The sequence below is a fragment of the Bactrocera oleae genome, chromosome 3, assembly GCF_042242935.1.
Source record: "Bactrocera oleae isolate idBacOlea1 chromosome 3, idBacOlea1, whole genome shotgun sequence".
NCBI classification, from domain to species: Eukaryota; Metazoa; Arthropoda; class Insecta; order Diptera; family Tephritidae; genus Bactrocera; species Bactrocera oleae.
The window spans coordinates 86,005,184-86,033,029 of record NC_091537.1 but is presented as its reverse complement, the minus strand read 5'-3'; the positions used below and the strand labels follow the sequence as shown (position 1 = coordinate 86,033,029).

The 27,846-nt window shown below is 32.5% G+C and overlaps 2 protein-coding genes and 1 long non-coding RNA gene across 3 annotated transcripts in view; 1 reads left to right on the top strand and 2 right to left on the bottom strand.

Moving 5' to 3' along the window:
* Positions 1-4,717: 4,717 nt before the first annotated feature.
* Su(H) (recombining binding protein suppressor of hairless) lies at positions 4,718-12,384 on the bottom strand. The gene is made up of 5 exons (XM_014233865.3): positions 11,000-12,384; positions 8,256-8,801; positions 6,521-6,855; positions 6,138-6,345; positions 4,718-5,340 (listed from the first exon to the last, which is right to left on the bottom strand). Exons 1-5 carry the CDS (start codon positions 11,684-11,686, stop codon positions 4,933-4,935), a joined length of 2,184 nt encoding a protein of 727 aa, XP_014089340.2. The 5' UTR covers positions 11,687-12,384; the 3' UTR covers positions 4,718-4,932.
* Positions 12,385-12,901: 517 nt separating this feature from the next.
* LOC138856326 (uncharacterized) overlaps positions 12,902-27,846 on the top strand; it is a 131,754-nt gene continuing 116,809 nt past the window's right edge. The window contains exon 1 of the long non-coding RNA XR_011395527.1: positions 12,902-13,227. This is a non-coding gene — a long non-coding RNA (uncharacterized lncRNA). The remainder of the gene's footprint in view (positions 13,228-27,846) is intronic.
* LOC106616926 (uncharacterized) lies at positions 16,709-20,523 on the bottom strand. Its single transcript, XM_014233861.3, has 2 exons — positions 19,261-20,523; positions 16,709-17,092 (listed from the first exon to the last, which is right to left on the bottom strand). The coding sequence occupies exons 1-2, from the start codon at positions 20,260-20,262 to the stop codon at positions 16,967-16,969; spliced, it is 1,128 nt and encodes a 375-aa protein (XP_014089336.1). The 5' UTR covers positions 20,263-20,523; the 3' UTR covers positions 16,709-16,966.

Here is a 27,846-nt window from a genome sequence, read left to right as displayed (position 1 = left end):
GATTTTTTTTTAATAATGAAACGGCGGCCTCTAGAACAGTTTTTCCAGATTTTTGGTAAAAATCTAACAGTTAATTGTTCATAAAGAATTAAAAAAAAATCTGTAATAAGGCACTAGTTTTGCATGTTTTCCCAAAGCTGTGTTCAACAGTTCAAAAACATAGACTTGAGAAAGACGCATTTGAAGTTGCTGCTGGTTACCTCCTCTCGAACGTTGCAGAGCGCCCTTGAATGCTTTGCTAATTATCAAAGACCTCGTAAAGTATTTGTCGGATTTACCTCAACTTTTCAGAGGATATTTCTATTGTTATTGCCTATGTTATTTTTCATTAAGAAATTTCAAAATTTTTTAAAAATCTTACTTCCCCTAACTTTATGACTGTCTTGAGCTTTGAAAGTAGGTTTAAGCCGAGTTATTTTATTGATCTTCAGATATGGATCTCAACACTGATATTTTGCTGCACTGATGGAAAAAAGCTTCATAGTTCTTTGTTTGAAGCTGCATAGTCGCTTTGGTGGAAGGAAGCTTGGAGCTTTCCAACTGTCCACAAAGCTTCCAAAAGTTAATATGTGCTTAAAGTACATTAGATTCTCTACTTGAACAGTTACCAGAACTAAACTACCTACACCGTAGCGGTAATTGTCTTTACATTACGCCAAAGGTCTCCAACGATTTTCCCATAAAAAAATCTAGATTAACATATCGCCATTGTCTCACGACAACCCCAACTGCCGATTGTGCAGCGCACACACGCAGTAAAGTTATTCAACACATAAATTCATATATTTATCTGAGCAATTGTTGGGATTTTTGCAACATCATTAATGGCAATGCGATCTTGACACGTACATGCATACATTTAACGAAAAGTGATGGGTGGAAGGCAGAGGGTTGGCAAGTATTTGTGCGCACTCAAGTGCATTGCATTTATTGCATTTTCGTTATATATTTAATATTTGCTCCATCCTATTTCGTGGGAAGCTTTTCGTAGATATTGCAATTCCTTGCTATTGTTGTTGATGTTGTTGCGCTGCCTTGCAATTGTTAATTTTGAAGTAATTAAATGTTAGTAGATAACAAATGAGCGATAGTTGGCAATTTAAGTTGCTAATGAATGATCAACAAGGAGCTGATATAAATCATCCTCAACTTCGTCTCCGCTTCTTGAGGCGTTCGGGCTGTCAACGTCAAGGTTTGGGCAAGTTATTGCGTTTCAGTTGCACATTTTAATTGTTGTAGCAGATAGACATTATAATGTATAATTAATGAAGCACGGAAAGATTTTGGTGTTCAGATAAACCGATGACTAATTCCGTTTTATTCTAATAATTAAGCATAAATTTTGTTTTTAACAGTAAACATTATCTTTAGAAATATTTTAAGATTTTACTTCGATTTCTGAAATTTTACGTTTCCTTCGAATAATTATTTGTCAAATATGATTTGTCAGTACAATTGTTTTAAAAATTAATCAAAATTGTATTTCGGAAAATCTAAAATTTTAATTTTTATTCTAATAATTAGAAATTAATGTTTCGGCTATTATTGTGTTGTAAACAGTTAATATTAGCTTTAGAAATAATTCCAACTTTTACTCCGAATTTTTTTCTATTACTCCGAATAGTTAGAAATAACCTTTGCTAGTATATTTCAACATGTTTAACAGTTTAACTCTGTAAGTTCTAAAATTCTGCCTTTATTCCGAATGGTTCGAAACAACTTGCCTACAATTAAATCTTAATAGTCAACATTTTCCAACCAAAAATTCTGAAAATTCACTATTACTCCGAATAATTAGGAGCTACCTTTCCGAAATTGATTTCTCAGTATAATTTTATTGTAAAAATAAATTAAAACTTTACTCCGAAAATTCTAAAATTTTGCTCCGAATCATTTCGGATGATTTATTTTAAACAAATATTATCTTCAGATAACTTTACCTTATATACAAAAGTTGATTCACAGTTTAATTTGCGTTTCTTCGGCATCATTAAACTCCGAAAATTTGCTCATTCAAAATCTTTTTAGCTATATAACTTCTATGATTTTTGAAACATTCCTAATATGCAGAATTCAAACAAAAAAGTCCATTCCGAAACTCCGAAAAATATTAATAAACAAGTCGCTAATTTATTGAAAAGTAATTTCATCTTATGATTTCATGAAAACTTCAAACCACTTACATCTAAGCGATTAGGAAGCGCTCGATTCTATTTGTATTTCACTCCGAAAAAGTCTAATAGAAAAATGTACTTGCAAAATAAATGCTCTATATTTTAACGAAATCAGCAAACCGCTATGAAAATAAAAAAAAAAGATGTCGGCAGTAAAAAAGTACTAATCCGAAAAAGCCAGTTGAAAGGGGGAGACATCGCCGCCACCACATCGAATAGTCCGAATATGCTGACAAACGACAAAAAAATACGCATATGTTTTGTTTGCTGACTACCATTCAGTTACTCCGAAAACGCGCTATAGCCATACAAACTGTTGAAAATTTTAAAAATTACTAAAAGCTACTCCGAAAATCTGTATAGCCAACAAAGTAAGTGTTAAGCGACAATAATTAGTAACTAATGGGTGCAGGGTCTTTAGAAAATCCGATCTAGTACTATTAGATAAGAAATTGAACATAATTAAAAAATTACTACATTAAACTCCGAAAATTTTATTAAACCATGAAAACAAGTGTCGAACGATATAGGATAGCCTGAAAAGTTTAGAAATTACAAATACATGATTGTTATTGTGTTTACTTTTTTGGTTTTGGTATTTGGCTTTCTTAATGCATTTATAATACTCCGAAAGTGTTCGAAAGGTTCAAAATCTTTATATTAACACTATAATGTTTTCTTTTACTTTTGGTATTACAACAACAACTCTTTTATAAGAACAATTTTATAATACTCCGAATTTCCGAAAAGTTAAAAAAAATTATTTTAATACCAGAATTTTTTCTTTGGTTGTTGGCATTACAGCAACAACAATAATAACATTTAGTTTTCTCAACTGTTATAAAACACTCCGAAAGTGTCCGAAAAGTTCAAAAAGTGCGAATTATCAATAAGATTGATTTATATTTATAATAATAATGAAGAATATGTTATTTGGTCAAACTCCGAAAATACTCCGAATCGCTGCAAACGCTTGAAAAGACTTAATATTTTAAGAAATTCTGCTAACTACAACTGCCCTCCATTTACAATAAATTATAACACATTGTTTTACGCATATTTTTGTTTTTTTACAAAATAATTTATTTATCTCTGGTAATGTTTCAGTTGCTTACTTAAACTAAAATTTTTTGTTTTCTTAATTTACATTTTGTCTTTTTAAGTTCACTTACTAATAAAATATGCTTAATTTTAAACTATTTGATTTGCTTCCTTTTAACTAATTTTACATATGCCCGCACAGGCGCATGCGTGCACATACGCTTCTCTAGTAGATAATGTAGAAATATATATATAGTATAATATATATTTTGTATGCATGTATGTATATATAAATAGCTTAACGTATAAAATATGTATGCATATATGCATATATATATATATATGTATGTATATATGATTTTATGTTGCTATGTACTAGTACAGTTTGCGGCATTCATTTAAAAAAAAATGCAATATTCTCAATTTGTGTTTTTAAAACTATGCAAATACAGTTGTAGGCATATGTCTGCGACGGTCGCGGTCCGTTTGTGTCCAATTTCATTGAGATTTGTATCTAAAATATAGAATTTGTTCTAGCTTCATGCGATCATAATTAACTGAACTATGTATATAAGTTTGTATATATATGTACAGTTACATTTGCATTAAAGGCTAAATTAAGTCTAGGCAACTTACGCGTCTAAAAATCAGTGTAAAGAAATTTTGTTTTCATATAAAAATTGTCCACAATTTTTTTTCTCTTGTATGTACTTCTACATATGTATGTAGTGATCTTTGTTTTGTATATAAATGTATATGTATAAAAGGTATGTATACTTGTTTGTTTGTTCATTTTGGATGCATTTGTTGTTCTGGTTTTTTTTTTTTTTTTTGTTGCTTACTGTTTTCTACAGGGACTATTTATAGTAAAAAGCATTTGCAGTGGTTTTTGATTAAAACTTATCCCTGATATTGACATTTTTAGTTTTGAATGTTTGCAATCTATGCAGGAATGAAAACTTTGACAGCTATTTAGTAACATGATTTCTTTGCTTGAATGTGTGTGTAAGAAACTATAAAGAATATTATATCTGCATATGTATAAATTGTATGTGTGTGTGTGCATTTTTGTTTACATAGAATACACAGCGACTAATTGTTGTGCAAAATATTGATTTAAAATATATTAAAAACAAAAATTTTTTAAATTCTAAGCCATAATATAACAAAAAATGTTTCTAAAAAAATTTCTAAAAAAATATATAATTAAAAAAAATTCTAAAAATAAATATTTCAAAAAAAAAATATTTAATTAAAAAAAATATTATAAAAAAAAATTTAAAAATATTATAAAAAAATATTAAAAAAAAAAATTCAAAAAACAAAAAAAAAAGAAAAATTCTAAAAAAATATTTAAAAAAAATTTGAATATATAAAAACAATACTTAAAAGAATATAAAACAAACTGTTGAAAAAATATAAAACCAACAAAAAAAATTACAAAAATCAAAAAAAATAACAAATTTAAAAAAAAAGAAATAAAATTTTAAAAAATTAAAAAAAAAAACAACTATAAAAAGTTTATAAAAATACGTAATTTACGGAAATTAAAAAATAATTACAAAAATATGAAAAAAATTAAATTCATAAAAATTTCACATAATAAAAAATAAGAGTATCCACGTAAACAATTCACTAATTTCTAAAGCATAAAAAATGTCTGCTCCACCACCAGAGCCACACCGTAATATGCCGACAGCATATGCGTCGCCCGCACTCAGGACAATGCGCCACCGCCGTGCGTATTCCACTGCACCTCGTTCATGGACGGCAATGTTTGGTGCATTTGATGACTGGTATTTAACGTTGCATTGTTCGCGCCGCCACCATCGTCGGGTGAGTGCGCAACATTGTTGTTATTGTTGCTCATGCCACTTAAATTATTATTGTTGCCAGTGAGGACGCCAACACCAGCATTACCACCACCACCACCACCACCATTGTTATTATTGCCGTTATTGTTGTTTGTTGTTGCTGTTGCACTGCGCGTTCGCATAACATCCTCGGCCTGTGTGCAATGCGGTCGTGGACCAGGCTCCGGCGTGTAGGTGAATGTCAAACCAGTCGCATAAATAATGCCATCGTTGCGCACCAGCGAGATGGGCACCTGTGTGGGTTGACGAACCTGTAGGGTACAGGGGAGAGGGGAATAAAAATTTGTGTCGAGTTGTAGAAATATTGGTAGATTTGAAAATATGTAAAAGTTGCACAAAAAAGTTTAATTTATCAAAACAAACAATTAGCAAGACATCAAATAATAAAAATTAAATATTTAAAAAATTCAAAATTTGAAAAAAATCAATAAACTAAAAAAAAATAATAAAAATTCGAAATTAAAAATTAAAATAAAATTTTAAATTAAAGACATTAAAAATTTAAGCAAAAATAAAAAAATTCCAAATATTAAAAAAAAATAGGATAATATAAATTTGAACATTTTATTATATATATACAAACATAATAATATAAACAAAAAATTAAAAAGTAAACAAAAATATTAAATAAATCAATAAGAAACAAAAATAATTATGTAAGTATGTACATATGTACATATATATGTATATATGAAAATGTATATAATATTTTAATATTAAAACTCCCAATAATTATATTTTGGCACATAGACGAAGCAAATTAAAAATTTCAAAAACTAATAATAAATACAAAAATATAAAAAAAATACAAAAATAAAAAACAAAAATAAAAATAAAATAAAACAATAATAAAAAAAAATTTTAAATAAAATTACAAAAAATAAAAAATAATAATTTAAAATTAAAAAATTTACATAAAATAAAATTGGAATTTTAATGTAAATTAATTAATATTTAACTAATAAAAGTTTTTTTTAAATGAAAATTAACAAATATTCACAAGCAAAAATAAAAAATAAATTTTTTAAATTATTGCATTTCCACTTACCCATAACCATTCACCACGGAATTGTGAGATCTCCGGCACCACACATAGCAGTGTTTCCGTGCAGCGGTACATTGTTTCCGCCTCCACATCACCGAACCAGACTTGCAAGTGCGGCGTAAAGTTGTCGCCGCTCAGTTCCAGCATCGCTACATCGCCGCCGCCATTCAAGTTAAGTGAATTTACAATTGGCACCGGTGTGACGGGGGAGCTACGAAAGGATTGAAAGAGCGATTTTAGAAATATAAAAAAAATATATACATATATTTCTGACAAAAAAAAAAAAAGAAAATAATTAAAGTTAAACTTTTGTTAATTATTTCCACGTACCAGAAAACTTTCTGGTACTGTTAGGTACATCATACATCATCTTATAACAAACTCACCCCACTGGACCCATTCCTTCATAAAACTGATATTCAGCTTTGTCTGTCGAGATGATCGTCCAGCAGGCGCCGTCGTTGATCATTTCTTTATTTGGTTCTTTCGGACATGGTGTCGCTTGGAATTGTATGATTTTCTCCTGCGACAGGCAGAGATACATATGATCCGTGTCCTTCATATAGAAAGCGCATTTATGCAATTGTGACACCGGATCGTCAGCCTCCAGCAGTGCCATTTGCTTGTCCACTTTGCGTATGATAAGACGTGGCAGCGCCATACCCGTCACCGAACACACCAGTTTCACCGTCGCACCATAATGAATATAGCCATCGCGTACCTGAGGGGTGAGAGGGAGAAATAAGTAAGGAATTATTGGAAATTAAAAAACAAAAAAATTTTTTTTTACTAAAAATACCATAAATAAACAAAAAATTGTATTATAAATACTTAAAAATAATTTTTTTTTTTTTAAATATAGAAAAATAATTTTTAATATAAACAAATAAAAATTTTTTTTTTAAATACAAACAAATAAAAAAATTACAATAAATAATAACTTTAAAAATATTTAAAAAATTTTTAAAAATAAAAAGAGATAAATTACAAAAAAGTCATTAAGCATAAAAAACTTAAAAAATAAAGCAATGTGAAGAAATCATATGCGAAAGTTAAAAGAGGTTTAAAAACAATTAAATTGATTTTTAACAGAAAGTTATCATATAAATAAAAAACATTCAAAATTAGGAAAAAATAAATAAAAACAGTAATTAAGATTGAAATTATTTTCAATTAAAGGTAAAAATTAATTTAAAAAAAAAATAAAATTAAACATTTTATTCAAGAAATGAAATTATTAAAACAAAAAAATATTTATAGTAAAAAAATTAAGACGCGAATTTTTAATTAAATATACTATTAGAATTTCGCTTAAATGTAGATTTTTTATTAAATTATATTAGTACTAAAAAGGATTAAATTGGAAAAATATTTATTAAAGAAAGAAAAAATCAAGACAAGTAAAACTTAATTTAGAGAACTACAAAAAAGATCTTTAGAAAAAGGTATTAAAGAAATTAAGTAAAATAATTTTGTCAACGCGTAAAAATTAAAAAAAAAATACTAAAAATTTAAAAATTTTTGTTTTTAAGAAATTATTGGAAATATTTTGATTTGAAGCCAGATTTGAATAATCTTATTTATATTATGTTATATTTAGGAATGTTAAAAATATTAGAAATTTATTTTTATTTGTTTTAGTTTTAGGAAAAGGAAAAATAAATTGAATTAAAAAATGTCCAAAAATTTATTGCATTAAAATAACTATTTCAATAAATTACATTACTAAATATAAAGTGATTACAGAACATTAGACGAAATCACAATTTAAATTAAATAAAACAATTTTGAGGATAAGAAAAATTTTAAGAAATATTTTGAAGTCAGATTAAAAAAAAGTTTATACATTTTTTTTTAGTAACCCCCTAAGTAATAAGAATTTAATTTTTTAAGACGGTTTAGGGAAAAACAAAAAAAAATTAAATTAAAAAAATTCCAATAATAGAGTTCAATAAAATATTTTTTTTATAAAATTAAAATATTAAATATTAAGTGATTACATAAAAAAAATGTTAAATCAAATTCCAAACCCAATTTAGGGAGGGACTATTTGATTGAAATTACAACAATAAAATCAAAGTACACACTCCAGTAAATTTAAAAACTAATTCTGGCACCCACCTGAAACTCCTCCGACTCCGATTCATTGTCGTCGAGCAAGTGTATCGTGAAGGCGCCCCACTGCGTCGACGACGCATGAAAGTGTCCATTCTCCACATGCAGGTAACGCGTCGACACCGTTTGCGAGCGCAGGCGATTGAACAGCGCCACATTGGTGCCGCTCGCTATGCACAGGTCGGCATTTTTCAGCGATTGCTTCTTCTTCGATGGCTTCGATATGACTTTAATGCGTTTCGAATTGAACACGCCGATGTCGTGTCCATTGCCGTAGAACATCTTCACCGACAACATAAAATGTTTGCGCTTATCGGAATCGGAAATGAACAGCGTCTTGGCGGCGCAATATTGTTTGCCATTCAAATCGAGTTGTTGCATATCCTGATCCGAACTGCCGATGCCGATGAAGGCGCACAGTTGAGCGCAATGTTCACCCTCGCCCTTCTGCAGCATCTCCTCGTAACGGCGACGCCAACCGCTGCCGAATAGATAAATGCACGGTGGTGGACAAAAGAAACGCTTCTCATTGCCGTATGACTTTTGCGCGACCTGTAACAGAGTGCGACGTGCAAAAGAAGGAAATGTGGTGGTGAGTAATTGAATTATATTCAAAAAATAATAATAATATGGCATTTTTTAAATCACATTTTTATTGACGGAAACCACAAGAATACCAAATTGACAAACAGAATAATTGCAAATCAATAATTGCAGCAAAAATGCGATCACTGCGCGGTTTTACATTTGAATGGCAGCGCATGCAAAATCAAAAACAACAACACAAAGCATATTTACGAATCAGTTATTGCTATTAAATTACATTTCAATCAAATTTTCTACAAGTCGCCGTGCAAATTGTACTCGGACAGCGCACCAATCGAAATATTAATACAAAACGACAACAACTGCCACAGTCTATATGTATGTATTTATAAATTTTGAGTTGCGGTTGCACGAATTGTCGCTAATCACCCAAGCAATCGGTTTAACAAGTGGATCAACGCAAGTCATTCGCCGGCGCGCACATGCCACCGCGCGACTGCCGGCATTGTCTACCGCACATACACAATATCTCAACTATTTGTTGCTTTTGGCGCGGCCCTTGGTCGGGTGCTAACTGATTGATTATTAATTTTTGTTGTTGCTGCTGCCTGCAACACTTGTTGCGGCCAACACCACATCCTTCACACTTGGCTGCATGCAAAAATTGTAAGACAGCCGGCAGCCAGTGCCTGCTGCTGCGTTGTTAATTGTGCTGCGCCTTGCTTGCGGCGCAATAATGAGCAATGCAATCAAATAATTGTATTTAATTAATGAAAATTAAAATTACTGCACTTTTTAATATTTGTTTGCGTATATATTCATGCTTTCAATTTGTCTATTTGGCATTGTTGTTTTATTGTTGTTATTGTGCATTTGATTGATTTTGCAAATTTTTGTCGCTAATTGCTTTGTTGCGGTCGCTGAAGTTTTTTTTTAAATGTGATTTCAAGTTATGATTTAGATTTGATTGGAGCGGATGGATGATGAGGCATGAAATGAAATTAATTGTGTTGCATTGTGTTTTGTTAACAACGAAGGCGACGTAAACATTGTAATTTAATTACATAAGTGCAGGATAGAGCTTTGAGTGAGAAATTTTTAATAAATTAAATTATTATTTTGCAGGATCAACGTTTTTTATGCAGTACAGGGCGATACTGATAATCAAAAATTTATGTTCTTTGTTTTTAATCTGTTACTAAATGGACTTCTTTACAAAATATGCTCTGCAGCAGCATTTGAGGGCGTGAATATTATTTTTATTAAAAAAAAATATGTATTTTTATATACTGAAAACCTACATTTTTTTGTTGTAGATATCAGTAAAAAAAATTACATAAATTTTTATACACAGATAATAGAATTATTTTTGTTATCAGTAAATACATATGTTGTTATCCAGAAAAATTTCTTATTTGTTTGTGTCTTTAAAATTTTTTATTTATTTTATAGAAATAATCAAAATATCTTTGATTTCTTTTGGGCGAATTGCAAAATTTTTAGTATTTTAGATTATTCGGTCTAACTCTAGAAATATTACGATAATAATAGAAATCCAGAAGATAACAGTACATACTTTGTTTTTTACAACATGCTGAAGATGAATTTTTAGTCTACCAGCCTCAAAAGTGACTTCTGCATTCTTTCAAAACGGAGGCTGTTTAATCAAAAATGTTGGATTATTGTGATTGTTATAGAGGTATAGAACAATGCTCAAAGAATTACATAATTGAAATGAAATGCCGCCGAGTTGAAAGTCCTTGACCGAATAAAAATCAAGCTTCGTTCCGATTACGCAGAATCAATTATCATGGAACGCAGAAAGCAGAGAAAATTGGGACACTGCCATGCCCTCAAGAGGCAAACTAATTGAGCTTAATTTCATTAGTTGTTGTTAATAAACTTTTTGGTTTAGGGATCTTGACGGAATATGGATCTGTGTCCAATTTCGGTTTCCAAAATCGAAACATTCGCGATAATCGCAAATTTGTGAGCAATTTTTTTTTATAAAAAAGTAACATTTGTGCTTCACTTTTCAAATATTAAAAAAAAAAAAATGTTTGCCTACGCAAATCACTTATTCAGTCACATCCTTTAAGCATTTTTACGCCTTTGTGCATATTTTTTACAAAAATATTGTGCAACTAAAAATATACAAACAATACAGAATTAATTTGTGTCGTTGAATTATAAATAACGCTCACCTTCGCATGTAGAATCACAATGACCATATCGTTGCGTTCGCGCATATAACGCTCCATTGCATCTCGTGTCAATTTTTTATCCTCAATATGTGGCCGATATGGCACACCAACCGCATTGGAATTCAGGCCTGTAGACATGAGCGGACCACAACCGCCACCACCACCGCCGCTGCCAGCATTCAAACCGCGCGGCAGCATTGCAAGATGATGTTGCTGCTGCTGTTGTTGTTGCTGGTGATGTTGCTGTTGATGATGATGTGGCGAATTGGGTGGCAATAAGCCACCACCACCACCGCCAGCGCCATGATGTACCGGCGGACTGGGTGGTGTTTGCGCATAAGCGCCACCTACACCGCCACCAAGTCCAAAGTGCGGCATTTGTGGCAACGTTGCAACAGCTGCCGATATGGCTGCAGCGTTATGCGTTTGCAATATGGACGTGGGTGGTGACAGCGAATCGTTGAGGTCGTGTAAATGCGTTGAGTGATGGTGCAGCAATTGATGATGGTGCTGGTGTGCGGGTGAGTGCTGTTGCTGCTGCTGCTGCTGTTGTTGGTGATGATGATGCTGGTGACCGTTGGCTAAGGTGCTAATAGCTGTGGGGCTATACTGTTCCAAGTGATGCTCCAATGCGGTTGCAGTGCTGCTGGGAGGGGTGCCAATATGGTAATCACTATAACTCTTCATTTAGCGAATATGATTGCGAAGCTGTTGCAGGCAAATGTGTGTGTAGGCGCGTATATTTCCATGTTTGAAAACTACACGCACGTAGAACACTTAATTGTATATGCTAACGTTTACTTATTTGGACGTATTGTTTATTTCCGCTGTGTAAAAATTTGGCAGAGTTGCGTTTAAAAAATTTGGCACTTGCGTTACAGTGTGATATTTAGTGATTTGGTGGCGCGTTTATCTCCGATACGCATAATTTTGTTGAACTGCGAGTTGTGGTGTATTATAAATAAAATATTATTTGTTATAAAAATTACTACACGCTTTTGTTTATCACACACACACGACAATTTATTAATGGTAGCAAAAGCGTACCAAGCAGTTAAAAACAACACAAAACTGCACACAACACACCAACAATAATGCACAGTGGCGACGAAAGGAAGAAGCAGCGCGACCGCAAACTGACAGATGTTCACACTCCCATTCGTTCTAAATGTTCACAATTGTTTCAAATACAAAATGCATTTACAAGCGACTGTTATTGCACTTCACCGAAAGTCCTGCATTTATGCTAAGCACTTCCTTTCATTCAATAAATTCGATTTGTTTAGTATTTGGACTTGCACAAGCGCGTCTTGGTTTAAATTTTAAAAGTTATTTTCATTTTAAAGTTAAAACACCGACTGAGCGCTCCACAGTTGACTCGCTGATTTTTGTTTCCCTGTAGTTTTGTTTCGTTGCCAAACGTACGCAGTGCGAACTGGCAATGCTGCACCTTTTAGTTAGAGGGATTTTTTTACAGGGAAATTTTGTTGTTAGATTACGTATAATTTTATATAAAATTATACAACAGCGATTATGTAACACTTCTAAAAAAACACACAACCGATATTTACTATAAAAACACAAATTAATATTTTATTTCTCTCGTAAATTTGCAACTACAACAAAATTGCTTAATGCTTTTATTCCCTCAAGGCGCAATAACAAGTTTAGCAACACTGCTACGCAGTCGACTGCGCCAGAGAAAACGTAAACGACCGACGTCGACGGTAACGATAACAGCGGTCTGCTTGCAGCTCCCATAGCGTTACCATAGGCCGCCTGCATGTTCTCACGCTAAGCAGCGCCTTTGGCAGCGACAGAGCTGTCACCTGTTAGCTTCTCGTCGTTTTCCCACGGTCAGCGGCATTTCTTATTTACGTTTCGTTTCTTCTTCAGTGAAACGATTCGTTGGCTGAGGATGTGCTTTGTGATGTGTGTCGTGTTTGTGTGCTTTTATACCTGTTTTTTATTGTGATAAGTGTCGTGAATTGTGTATTAATGAAAAGTTTAAAACAATTTGAATATGCAAATGTGTATATTAGTTCATTTTACCGCAGTGTGATTAATAAATAAGTGAGTGAAAAAGTGTGTAGTGTTGTAGAAATGCCGACCGCTGCGAGCAAGAGACGCTGCTCCAAATATGGCGACGGAAATGATGCGGCATAATTGTGTGCGCATAAATATTAGCGGAAGTAGAATTTGGTTAAAGGAAATGGAGAACGCAGCAAGTAAGTGGGATATTGTGAAATATATTTGTGATGTTTGCTTTGGCAGTGTATTAAATTGATTAGCAATTAAAAAATCTGATTAGCGGAATTTTGCAAAGTACCGTTATGTGTCAGTGTTGTCAACGCTGATGCTGGGGGAAATTTGTATATGCGTAATACATGAGCAAATATTAAAATGCTTGCAAATTTTCTTTAAAAGCGTGAATAATTTGAAGCAATTTTTTAAGAAATTAATCAAATAACTATGGTAGCTAATTAAAATGATTATTTTTTAGCTACCAATTATGTTTTTCTCTCTTTTAATTTTTTTTTTTTTTAAATGCGATAATTTAACGTAAACATTTTTTTTTTTTAATATTTGAAAGTAAGTCTGATACTTGGCATAGAATTCACTATAATTTTGGAGTGCTTCCAGAGTTATTCCAATATATCGAATATTATTTTATTCATATTTTCTTATTAATTTTGTTTATGTGTTTTCTTCCAAAAAAAAAAAAAAAAAACTAAGCCAAATAACACATAAATAGAAATGTAACTTAACGTTTTTGCACGATGAGAAAGGGCATAATCGTGCTTTAATAGCACTTTCGCATGCGAAAAATTCTCCGAATGGATGGTATACGATTATGGCCTAAAATTTCTTAATAATTAATCGCGTTTACAGTTGTACTTTGAATTAGTGACAGGTCTCCAACCCCATATTAAAAAAGCATCTCCAGATCATTCCGGATCCGCTGCGCCAGTCCGGCCTAGGCACTAATTTTCTGAACCGTTCCGACTTCACATCGCACGTTCGACTTAGTATCCGAACCCAAAAGGCTTATTTTGACTTCATTAAGGAATATATTAATGTTCCTCCCATCGTTTATGGTCCAAGATTCGTTTATTTTAGCCATTTGTATCCTTTTTTTCGCCTTTTTAATTTAGCGTGCAGTCTGAGTACTCTTTTCGATTCCTTCTTAACATTTTCTTGTACATCTTGCAGTTTTAAGCCGATTTGACATGCTTAAACAAGAAAAGTTTAGACCTAAAATGCAACGCAGAAGCATTCTAGCCAAGCCATCTCAAACACATCGAACGCTTAGAGCCTTTATTCGCTAAATATTCTCGTTCTTTCTCTTATCAAGTTGCTTAATATTAGTGTCAGAGAGCAGATAGGTGCAAAGAGTGTATCAGAAGTTTCTGCGTGGAAGCAAAATTTTTGCTCCAAAACCATCGAGCAGAATTTTGGTGTGTCACCTGGTCGCCTACTCAAAGCTACACAACTAGGATGGAGTCGAATTTTTATTTGCCCAAAGGCTGTCAACTTAACAGCATTCCTCTAAATTATTCGAGGAGTCTTTTCTGTGTCTATAATAATAGCAACAACAGCGAAGTCTCTTCCACAGCACAAATACTGCTCTGCTCTTCTTTATCGCTTACATTTATTGTGTGTTATAATCGCCCGGTGGTCTAAATATATTTGATTATGAGTCTGTTACCCTCGAAAGTAAGGCTAAGGGAAGTGATTCTACGCTTGACCTACTACTGAGGGGCAACACAATGGTTGAAAATACAATGACGGCTCGAAAACATCAGAAGGTATTGGTGCAAGTATTGCAAGACCACACACCAGACTTTAATAATGGGATGTTCTCCGAGAATATATCAAGCAGAAGTCTTTGCTATAAGTCGCAACTATCGTCACATCAGCTCAATAGCGCCCAGAAAGTATCTAAAATTTATTAGAGTGCTGGGCCTTTGTGAATATATGTGTTAGAGGAGAGGGCACAACAGACCTAAGATCGCGATGCGAAACTCAATTAAATTCTTATCTCATCTAATGAATAGGCAATTCATGAGGTTTTTTGTTCGATTCTATACTCGCTAAATTATATAGGCAAGATGTTAGATATTCTAGGTTAGAAATTACAAGATGCTTAGTATTGTGTCCTCATACCTTATTTATCAGAACCGGCGATATTGATCCACTATAGGATATAGTCATACAAATTGATACGTCAAACTTAAGTCGTTGTATGGAAAACTTTTTTATTTAACCAGATATCTTTACGAAATTCGATATAAATTATTGTACAACACAATCTCCAAACAATCGCACCTTTATAGCATATAGCTGTCATACAAACTGGCCAATCAAAATCAATGTAAATTTATTTTTGTACCCTTATATGCTAAGCACCTATGAAGAGTATTTTAGCTACGGTGCTGCCGAAGTTGCGTACAGTTATAAAATTACCTCGTAAATTTTTCCACTTTGTAACAATTCTTTGTAAGTAATTAAAATTTAATTCGATTGTACGAGTATTTAATATTATTTTGAAAAAATCATCAACGTTTGCTTATAATTGCCGTTAATTCCCACGCCTTGAAATCAATAAATGGGTTAGCGTTTCACTAGTGGATTGAAAGACACGCTTCTTTACTGAAACTAACTTCTACTTCGAATAGAGAAATGTATGTCTGCTTCCTCAGGAATAAAAATATGTAACCGAGTGCGTGTAAATACCTTCGAATATAAGTTTATATACCATTTACATATGCATATAGATATGTCTTCCAAGGTAAAAAGTTGAAACCATCAATCCACTATCATTACGTTTTGAATAATTAAATTATAACGCGGGAATATTTGGACACACTGTCATCTGGCACAATTGATTTTTGATTGCATAACGACTTGGTCAGCGGTCCCTTCACATTTTTTCAATTTTAAACACATTTTAAACGGACATAAATACTGACAGAAGTCAACACATACTGATATAGCGGTAAATAAATAATTGTCAAAGTAATTGTCAACTAAAGAGAAGTACTTATACTAATTACTGATAAAGAATATGGAGCACAGTTACATTTTTTTCACATATTTTGAAAGTGGTTGTCAGGGTTACGATTATCTAAAAATACTCTGACATTTCTCCAGCTACTGATTTCGACCAGATATTTAATAGGATAAATACTACTTATATAGTACAATTGGGTTTATGGATCAGGTTAAAACTGATTTCCTTGAGGGTTTGAAGCATAGTTACCATGAAAAACGACGGAGTCATAACAGAAACACGTAGAGATTATTGTAAAAATGGAAAAAGCTTGAAAAAAGCAAATCCGTCAACATTGTAGAATCATCATAGTTAAATGCTTCGTGATTTTTGTCGGAAGAATCTAGGGGGAAGGGTTGACTTGAAATGCGAGCATTTCAGCCAATTACGTTATCTCTAGGCTAGATACAAAATTGAGTTGATGAAATGGGATAAATGTTTGGCGGAGCCTGAATTGATAAACGATAATAAGAGGAAGAGGTTCTACGAACAACCTTCAACAAAGTAAACGCAGATCTCTTGTTTAGTTCTCATGAGATCGACAAGATATTGCTAAATCCACGCAATTGATATCAACAAAAACCGTGCACCACAATTTAAGGTTAAGTCAATATTTCTATATTTATTTAAAATTATTTTATTAAAAAATCTTTATAAATATAACAAGTACTTTAATATACATACATTTTTTTATTAATCTTTAACACAATAATTTTATGCCTTTAAATGCAATACTGTAAATTTGGAAGGCAAGATCGCTCTCTATATCTTTTGGTTTTTTATTATTAATACATGTTTTTTGTTTTCGGACTAGTTATTCTTGTGACAAACAATGCTCTACTAAATACTCAAAATAAATTATAAAATTTTTGACTGTTCTCTAAACACTTATTTATTTTTTTTAAATTATTACATCAACTCCACTTGAGCGCCAACTCAATTCCAGTTTTATTGATCAACATCGTGGATATAGACGTATTGACAGCAGTTTTTTGAATTTTTAGAACTGGTACTAGGTAACCATGAGCACCATCATAATCCTAAAAATATAAAAAATAAATAATGAAGTTTTTAAATAAATTATAAAATGTTAGCTGATTACGAAACTGAATGGCGGACGAAAAATTAAAATACACTAGGTTTGAGGAAAGGAACCCCTAAACGTTTTTCTTTTTTTTGGACCTGTGTTTTTATTAAATTGTTCCAATATTCAGAATATGCTTCGGCAGCGTTAACAACAATAATTCATATTTTCACTCAAATATGTAAAAATTTGTGCCTGAAAAAGTGTTTCTGCGGAGAGTTCTTCTTAGCCGAAAGTCATCGTATATTGGTGGAAGTTTATGGTGAATCAGCTCTAGCTGAACGAACGCACTATAAGTGGTTTGCATGATTTAAAAATGATAGTGATTTTGGTTTGGAAGACGAAGAACGTCCCGAGTGGCTAAAGAAGTTTTAAGATTTGAATCCGGCAGCATTACTACATAAAGATTGTTGTCAAACACAAGAAAAGTTCGCAGAGGGAAGTTACTTAAGCGGCCATTTCAAACGTTCAAAAGCAGCCGAATACATTCAAAAGCAAAGAATGTGGGTTTCATGTGAGACTTTGAAAGTCGATTTTGAATGTCAAAAATGCTGCTTGAACATTACAAAAATAAATCGTTTCTGTATCGGATTTTGACTGGTGATCAAAAATAGATCTATTACGACAGCCCTAAACGCAAAAAATCATATGTGAAACCTGGCCACTCGCCAAAACAACGGCAAAGCCGAATAACCCTGATGCCAAGGTATTGCTCTGAATTAGGCGGGATCAGAGGGGCGTACTGTATTACGAGCTTCTTAAACAAAAGAAACCATTCTTGAGGAACGCTACCGAGAAGAACTCATCAAATTGAATTTAAGGACGGCTGAAAAACGCTCGGAATCTGCGACTAGACACGAAGCAATAATTTTTCAAACAGCAACTGGGAAATTTCGCTTCACCTGCCCTTACAGCCCAGATCTTGCCCGTTCTGACTACCATTTGTCTGGTCGATTGTCAGAAAGATGGGAAATCGTTATAGCTTTAGATGGGCATTACTACATGTTTTTCTTAAATAAACATTAAAATGTTGAAAAAAGCCTCGAATATAGTCATAGATTCACTCTATATCTTACAGACTGACCGATATTTCCCGTAAAAACCAGTAAGAGGGTTTGAGGTGCTTATTTATTGGTAAATGGGGCTCGAAAAGTTATAGTCCGATTATGATAAGTGCTGCCACAGATTGAAGGCATTAACAGAAGTAAAAGGATAATATGGAATTTAAAATTGTTTCCCCATTTCCTAGCTTTAAGCAAGGGATATCTATCGAATTCGGTTGGAATAGGTCGAGGAGCTGCTGAGATATAACATTTTACCTCAAAGTGTTGGGTTTTGCCTCGCCCATTGTTCAATTTTAATACCAATTCAATGCAATCTTGTTCCATATCTACCATTAAATTTAAAGCTTCTGACGTTTTTTAAGCGAGTTCACTCACATTGAATACTTAGTTTTCAACATAACCTTTGTATAGGAATGGGCATCGTGACAATCCAAAGTCACCCATTTAGTAGCAAGAAATACTAAAGGGAATTACTTCTACCAAGTTTGGTTTATATAATTTTTGTAGTTTTCGAAATTGTATGTACATTAAACCTGTTGAAAGACAAGGCTTTTAAGCCACTTTTAAAACATTTTGAATACACTTTTCAAAGATTTGTAAGCCAATTTAAAAAAAAACTTTTAAAGCACTTTTAAAAAATTTCCATCAAGTTTTCAAAAATTTTCAACCCACTTCTTAAACATTTTGAGCCCCCTTTTCCAAAAATTTCAACCCATTTTTAAAACATTTTGAATTTACATATCAAAAATTTTCAACCCCTGTTCGAAAAATTTGAGCCCACTTTTCAAAATTTTTCATTCCACATTTCCAAAAATTTCAACCCACTTCTAAAACATTTTAAATCCATTTTACAAAAATTTAAATCCCGGTATTCAAAAGGTTTCAACCCACTGTTCAATATATTTTTTCAAATTTGAGCCCATTTTTCAAAATTTTTCATTCCACTATTCAAAAATTTTAATCTAACTTTTCAAAAATTGTAAATCCACTTTTTAATACATTTTTTCAAAAATTTTCATTCCGCTTTTCAAAAATTTAAATTTTTTACTTGTAAACTCACCACTACGAATTGCCGCACATACTGCACGACCCGCTGCGGCATATTTAGGTGCATACTAAGCGCAACCTTACGCTCGCGCTGCTTACGTAAGCATTCCGTTAGACCACATAACCATTCCCGTGCATTTGCGAAGAAATTTTCATACAACGTGCCAATATAGAGGTTTTCCAAGTGTGTATTATTTTCGACTAGTTTAAACAAGTCAACGACCTTCAATTGATTTTCAAAATACAGTTCTCTCAACGTATGCAATGTGTAAACGAAGTCCTTTAAATGCTTACAATAGAGCTTTTCTAAATTCACAAGCGTCTGTGTTGACGTGTTAAATAGATTTTGTGTCGCTATATGCTCATCGTCATCATAGTAACGCATTTCCGTTATCTGCGGGAAGACACGTTGCAACACCACATCCATATCACGTTTAACGGTCGTTGCACCCGTCAAATGCATACGTAGAATTTTACGTTTCGCCAAGAGCTCGTCTATATGCAACGCTTCTAGTTTACTACTACAAATATAGAGTTCACGTAAATTGTGAAAGTTCGCTAAATGTTCACCAGTTACATATGTACTATGTAGTCGCAGTACTTCGAGGTTCGGACTTTTACGTAGTACAATCAAAAGGTGACCATTATGGAATTGTTTATCGTAACAACGTAGAACACGCAATGTGGGATACACGAAGTGTAGATAGTAATCGAGATCGGGTCTGCGTGTAAAACGTCCCAAATAACTGGTGAATGTGATATCGGCTGTAGTATGGACCGTTAGCTCTTTTATATGTGGCACGATGTAACCGTAAAATTTTTGAAATTCCAACAAGTTGAGTTCGTCAAAGCTCTTATCGCCTGTTGTGGTGAATTTGTTGTATTTCTTGCGCCAAAAGTTCTCAACGATTATGTCGCGAAAGCGCTCGTTGAGTGTTGTCACAATCAGCTGTTCTTTGATACTCAGATATCGGAATATCTCACACAAACAATCATCATTCAAGTGGTCTAACATGTTTCGGGCTTAGTTTTTAGCAATGGTTTTAATAAATGTATAATTTTTATTAAAAAACACTACCCTGGCGAATAACTGTTGTCATACACGTATACCACGAAATATATTAAATTGCAATCTTTATGCGTTTCCTCCGTAATTTTTTGTTTTCTTCGCACACCACTTCCACTTCATTTCGGGTAAAAATATAAACTAAAGCAAAAAGCTTAATCATTCACTTGATAAACACAAAATAGCGCCAGTAAAAACAATAATAATAAAGGTAGAACCAAAACAACAGCATATTGAGTGACTTGTGGCAAAAAAGCTATATTTTTTACAAACATATGTAGCGCGCAGTGGAGTCATTGACTCAGAGTTGATTTGATAAGTTGAAAAGTTTTATTTTATTTGTTAGACCTAGCGGCATCTGACGGTAGAATTATGCAACGCAGATAAGGTGGCTGTCAATGGTGTTTAAGCTTTTAACAGTACTTTAAAGGAAAGCTCCATATTTTGGTTATGTTGATTCTATTCCGATAAATTTGATTCCGAAGATGAACCACGCACCGGAGGATCAATTGTCGATAAAATAATAGAAATTGTCGAGTCTGCCCGTTATGTAAGCACTTTTTCGATTGCGCAAAGATTGCTAAAGATTCCCCAAAAACAGCGTTTGAAACTATTTTAATAAGGCTGGATATAAAAAGAAGTTCAAAGTATGGGTGCCACCCAAACAACCACATGGATCGAGTTTCTATCTGCGAAACGCTGCTGAATCGTAAAAAAATCGATCAATTTCTGTAGCGTGATGAAAAGTGGCTCACACCTAAGACAACGTCAAGTAAAAGTGGTCTTAGGCGAATCGAGGTGAGCCAACGCAAATAGTGGCCAAGCCAGAATTGACAGTCAGAAAGCTTTAGTGTTTGCTGGGATTGACAGCGAATCATCTACTATGTGCAGCGCCCGTATAGCTAAACTCTGAACTCGGACCTGAACTGTCAACACTGGCACCGTCTGAAGAAAGTAATCGCCCAGAAGTGGCCAGTTATGGTCAATAGGAGAGGATTTGTGTTCCATCAGCAAAACGCCAAACCATAAAAAGCGATAGTGGCTGACTTGGTTGAAAGGTTCACATGTATTCAGTGTATAGCCCGGGCTTGTCACCAAATGATTACTACCTGTTCCTATCTATGGCGAATGATTGTGCTGTTGAAATTACCTCCAAAGAGATGATTGTGAAACTCTGAAGGGATCTAAGAGAATGGTATTATGAAGCAACCTTCAAAATGGGAACAAGTTAACGAATAAAATGGATCATTCTAACTATGCTAAACCAAACCTTCAATTTAATGCCAAAACAATGGATATCTTTTTTTTTACTAGATATTATACGTAATTTGTTCCTACCGGAGGAGTGAATATCGTTATATTTGGTATAGAGGGAGTTACAGCAAGTTTTGGACCTCGTAGTCTACTTTTAGTAGTAAATTATGTTAAATTTTCACGAAGTTTTGTTAATATAAAGTCAGGCCTCGAGATCATCATATTTGGTGTATGGAGGCTTGAAAAGGTATCGTCTGTTTTCGACGGACCAGTTTTAGTTAAGAACCGACACACCAAAGGATGTTAAAAAATATTTATAATAACCTAATCTCTAATAAATATTTATTAACATACTCTGCTTTGGTTAAATGAGTACAAACTGGAATATGAAACCAGTGAGATATATGTAAGTGGAAAGCATCTTCAAACCATTGCTTCTTCTTCTTATCTGAAGGAAAAAATTGTTGCCTACATAAATGAAATTTTTATACCCTGAACAGGTTGTATTAGGTTTGCCACGCAGTTGGAACAGAAGGAAATGTCGTAAAGTAGCTAGTACCTCAGTTATTGCCATATCAGTCTGAAATTTTGCATACTCATACTCTACGGACCACTAAAGCATGTAGCTGCCATACAAACTGACCGATTAAAAGAATTATTTCGGTGCAAAAAAGAACTAGCAGACCGTTGGCCGGTTACGTTCCCAGGTTTAGTTCTCCTTATAAAGGGTATATAAGGGTATATGTTAACTTCGGTGCAGTTATCGTTTTTTCTTGTTCGGTGTAGGTTATTACAGACTTTTCACCGTTTTCTCTCTAACTACTTAATTATACTCACTTTTAACTCTCAGTATACATGAAGCAACAAACGCAGGCTCAACCTAAGTAATGACTCAACAATTTTCAAATGAGTAACCAGCTTTCATTCATGTTTCTGTCCTTGATTTGAAGCTTGTTTTGATATACTAACATAGTACTTGATTTTTCTTCATTTTAAAGTGTTCAGTTTGTTGCACATTTGACGTTTTTTTTTTGAGTGAGCATTAAAGCAAATGTTTTTTTTGAATTTTTTCGAGTAACTATTTACGTTTCTCACGAAATTTACTCCTTGCGGTGCTTATGTTCTAAATTTCTCTTTTACTCTCATGAAATTTATCCCAAACTACTTCCAGTTTACTCTCTCACAAAATTGCTACGCCTGCGTTTTGTACCACAAATATTCTGTTATGTTTTCTTGATGAACAAAAGCTAACCTTGCCATACTGTTAAAATATTAAGACTTCATATTTTGTTATATTGTATGTATTAATTTTTATTTATTAGTTCTTTCAATGCGCTGCTTAATCTTTGTATTATTCAGTTTTTAAAGTTACCATATACTACAGTTTCAATTAAGTATCGCATCGTAAGTGTAGCTCACATTTCTATTGTAGTGTATTTTATACCGCTTTCAGGCATAGCATTTGGTATACATTCATTAATTAAGTGTTTGCTATTCTGATATTCATATGTTTTTTAGGATTAGTTGGTCAATTAATTCCTGGAAGTAAATGCACTAATTAGTTTCATAATATTGCATTAATTATAAACGTAATTTATTTAATTATATATTGTTATTATTTAATTTGTATTTTGTAGTAAACGAACTCTCAACATGCTCCACTAAATATATGCTTATTTCTACTAATTTTATAATAATTGTAAATTTTAAATTTTTTTTGTAGTTTAGGCGTTTATTTTCATTACATTTCAAATAACTTCAATTCGCTATAATTTATTTGTATTCATTTTTAATTTTTTTACTTTATTAAATTCACTAATTAGTCGTATTCAGCATTAAAAGTAACAAATTTCTTTATACTACAATATACAGTTAGGTATTTGTATACAAGTATCTACATAGGTAACTAATAATTCTTTTCTTGGAAGAGAAGAAAGTTTTTGGATCACAAGGTTTGAGTTTTCATTATTTAGTTGTAATAGTACTAACGTTAATTTTTTACAAGTTTTTTTCTTTAAAATAAATTTTAGTTAATGTTTTTTATTTAACTAATTTTTTTATATGAGAATTAGACCAACTTCATTTATTCACATTTGCATTAATTCGTTCTACCAGTTATATTATAATATAATAGTAGTCAACTGTTATGCAGTACATCTGCAAAAGCTTTGGAGAATCATAAACTTTAACGAGCTTTCATAATTAATTATTGTTATTACTTTTTAGCTTTCGGATAAGAGTTTGTTGAAGCTTTGAGCAATACATGTAAAATAAAAAAAAATCGATTTTTTTTGTTTCATAAATAGTTTAACATCTTAAAAATATGCCTGTAAATTTTAAGAACGAAAATCGCATTCTTTATTAAGAAAATTTTTAATTGTTCCGCCTCAACACGACGCTCGCGCGTCAATGAGTTCGTACCGGTGCGCGCGATTCTCGGTGACTTGGCTTCTCAGATTTTGACCCTGAGGCCATTTGTATTGAAAAGCCGGTTAAGTATATATGCGTTAACTCTTTGATTCCTCATTTCTACGAAATTATCCACTGTTTATTACTATAAAGTGCGTTAAAACCAGTGTTATTGTTATTTCAGTTCAGTTCTGTTCAACTTACTTGTGGAGTTTGTAGTGTCTAAAGTAATTTTGTCAGTGACAGTTAAGCAAAATGCAATCTTATTCTAAAACCACCAAGCCTGCACCTTCTCGTGCTTCAAGCCTACCAAAAAAAAAAAAATTCCAGGCTAATCAGTATAGTGATAAAAATAGTAATGAAAACATTCCAAACCGGAGAGTAGAAGTGCGAGAAAACTCTCAAACGCATGCGAAGAAAATGTTAATTGTAAAGCACATCATGGGTATCGTTTCATTGAGTTTTCACAGTGTTCACTCACAGCTCTATCAGAGATGTTAATATGTATGTAAAAAGCTGTCAGTGAAGACAAGACTTAAAATGAAAAGCATGATCGGGCAATTCTAAATTTAAAAATTTCTGGAGATGACACCTGGAAGAAGAGGGGTTTCAAGTCATTATAAGGAGTCACAACATTAATTGGATATTATTGTGGTAAAGTTATTGATTGAGTAGTTTCTGCGCAGGTTGTGTTCTTTGCAAAAATAAAACTGATACTAAAGAATACCAGGAATGGTTTGAAGAACACGAACCAAGCTGTCAAGAAAACCATACAAGTTCTTCTGAAGTATTATTTGACGTCAAGTACAGGAATTACATGAGGAGTAGAGTTCCGAAAAACTTTAAAGGTATTTTCATTTGAATCCGTACGGTGAAGATTGCCAAGTTGTAAAAAGCGAGTGCATTGGTCACGTTCGAAAAGAATGAGCACTCGACTCAGAAAAACTAGAACTGATAATTACCTGGGTGGAAGAGGTAAACTTACTGAAGCTTTGATTAAAAAAATGTCTTTGTATTTTGGCTTAGCTATCCAAAGAATCGTAAACTGCGTGAAAGATATGAAGAATGTAATTATAGCCACATACTATCATATGTGCTATACAGACGACAAATCAAGACACATGTATTGCCCGTCCGGTTCCGGAAGCTGGTGCAAGTAGCGTAAAGCTGAAGATTTGTGTGAAGATTTAAAAAAAATTAAACACCCTACACCATTACATACTGATGTTCAAACCCATGTAAAGCCTATTTTTGAAGATTTATCCAGGGATGATCTACTTGAAAGATGTTTGAGCGGTCACACGCTAAATGCAAACGAATGTTTCAACTCTACCATTTTTCGACTTTGTCCGAAACATCTTAATTCTAGATTCAAAATTGTTGAAATTAGTGCTTTTATATCTGCTGGATTATTTAATGATGGTTACACATATATTTTGTTAGTTATGAACTCATTACAAATGGTGATTGGTCGCCAATGCATGTCCTACATGGATAAAATCGACGAACAAAGAGTGAACCGAGAAAATCGCCGCAGCTAAACTAAAAAAGCTCGTCAAGCATGTCAGGAAGAGCTTAGGAAGAAACGAGTACTACGAATGCACCGAAGGACTACTGTATGTTGTTGGAATCGCTGATTAGACGGTAAATCTTTGTAATGTTGAGTTTCCATGGTCGAAACTTTAATCGTGTTTTTTTCAAAACGCACTTTTTTAAAACTGGCGTGCAAGATAACTCGGAACGTTCTCAACCGATTCTTATGAAAATTGGCCCACAGCTTCTAGTTATAACACCAAAATGCCACAAAAAATTTCGGAAATAATTTTGACTATTTTGTTTTTTGGTATAACTAGAAGATACATATTTCATAAACAAGCGCCAACCTTTTTTTGTATACCAGATAGCTGAAACTGAAGCTAAAAATCACGCCAATTGGTGCCTTTTGCTGTAAGAGCCTCAAGAGATTGATTGTCACGCCAGCCATTTAAACAAAAAAAAATATTTTTAAATCGGATTTTCATATTGTAATATGTAGTTAATGAACATGCTGGGTTTCATTATCATTAATTTATTTTTTCCATTTCAAATAAGCCTCCAAAAATTGGCTTAAATTCAGGCGTTTACATTTAAAAAAGGAAATCGCCCCCCATTAAAAAAGGAAAAAATAAGCAATAATTAAAATAAGCATGCGTTAAACTTTCACCTCAACTGTTGTGAAAGCTTCAATTTATTATTGTGTTTGCTCCGACAATGTTTTAATCTTTTGGCATACCTCTATACTCCTAAGGTAATCTAGCTTTCTTAAAGCTGCCGATTAAAATCTGCAGTTTTATACTTTTGATTAGAAGTAAGCTTTGAGTTGTATTAGAAAAAATACCCAAAAAAAAATATCTGCCCATGCTTTAGCTTTCACCTGAACAGATGTGAAAACTTTCAATTTGTTTACTTATTTGCGGTTTACTTCTTTGCGGCGGCAATCTTTTAATCTTTTACATACCTCTATAGTCCTATGGTAGTCTACTCTTCTTAAAGCTGTCGAGTTTTTCTGGTTAACTATTTTTTATCTGAAAAAACTTATTGTGTATAAAGTTTTTACTGAATTTTTAGTTAGATTAAAACCTGCATTTTCCTACTTTCGGTTAGCAATGAGCATACAATTTTCGCAATCTTTCACTAGACAACTGTCAGAAATTATTTTTTATTTAAGTAAAGTCGTAAAGCTTTTTACAACTTTTAAAACCTTTTAATTTTTTTAATGCAAATTAGGAGCAAATATTTTAAGCAATTACTTCTTTACAATACAATTTATTCGAGTGAAAGCTTAATTTCACGAGGCATTTTTTTTATTAAAGTCTAAGGCTTTTAGTAAAGCTTTTTACAACTTTTAAAACTTTTTAATTTTGTTTATGCAAATTAGGAGCAAATATTTTAAGCAATTACTTCTTTACAATACAATTTTTTCGAGTAAAAGCTTAAGTTCACTATGCATTTTTGTTTATTAAAGTCTAAGGCTTTTAGTAAAGCTTTTTACAACTTGTAAATTTTTTGTATACCAATTCGGTATAATTTTTGAAGCGTTTACTTCATTTAAATTAACTAAAAAATTGCAATAAACTTAGTTCGAGGGAAAGCTTTACACGTCTACGTTAAGAAACTTTTCGAACTTGAAATTACTAGCATAGATTTTCAAACCATATATTAACATAATGCATTGGATTAGCGAACGCTGTAAACTTTACTGTAGTATAAAAGCTCGGTGAGTGAAAGCTCAGCTATTTCCATTCATTTTCTACTGATTAATATTTTGTTTTTAATTGAATATATTTCCATTAAAGTGTAACAAATTTCTCCTTTAAACATTGTAGTTTAAAATTAATAGGTATATTCGATATTTATTTAAATTAAACTTAGTTCGCAATTTTTTATATATTTTACATTATTCTTCTAAAATTACTAATAAGTTGTAGGAAAATCTTTTGAAACATTAACTTTCTTTATAGTTTCATAGGTTGAATTTAATTTTATCAACTATTCTTTTTTACTTTTCTCACTTAACATCTCTAAAAAAATTCTAAATAATCTCATTAATACTCGTATAAAAGTATGTGGTGTATAATACAGTAACTGTTTTGAACAAGTGTTTTATTTATAACTATTCTGTATTCTACTTAAAGTTTTAATAGTTCGTTATTATCCGTATTTTATAAACCACATTTACTTGTCACAGAATCCTATGAAAGCCCGAGCTTTGAAATATGACACTCTCTATGCTAATAATAATATTTTCAGCTTTTAATGAAACACTTAAAATGCATCGAAGTCCTTTCAGCTTTTACATTGCATAGCATGCTTTAATGCATTTTGTGCTTT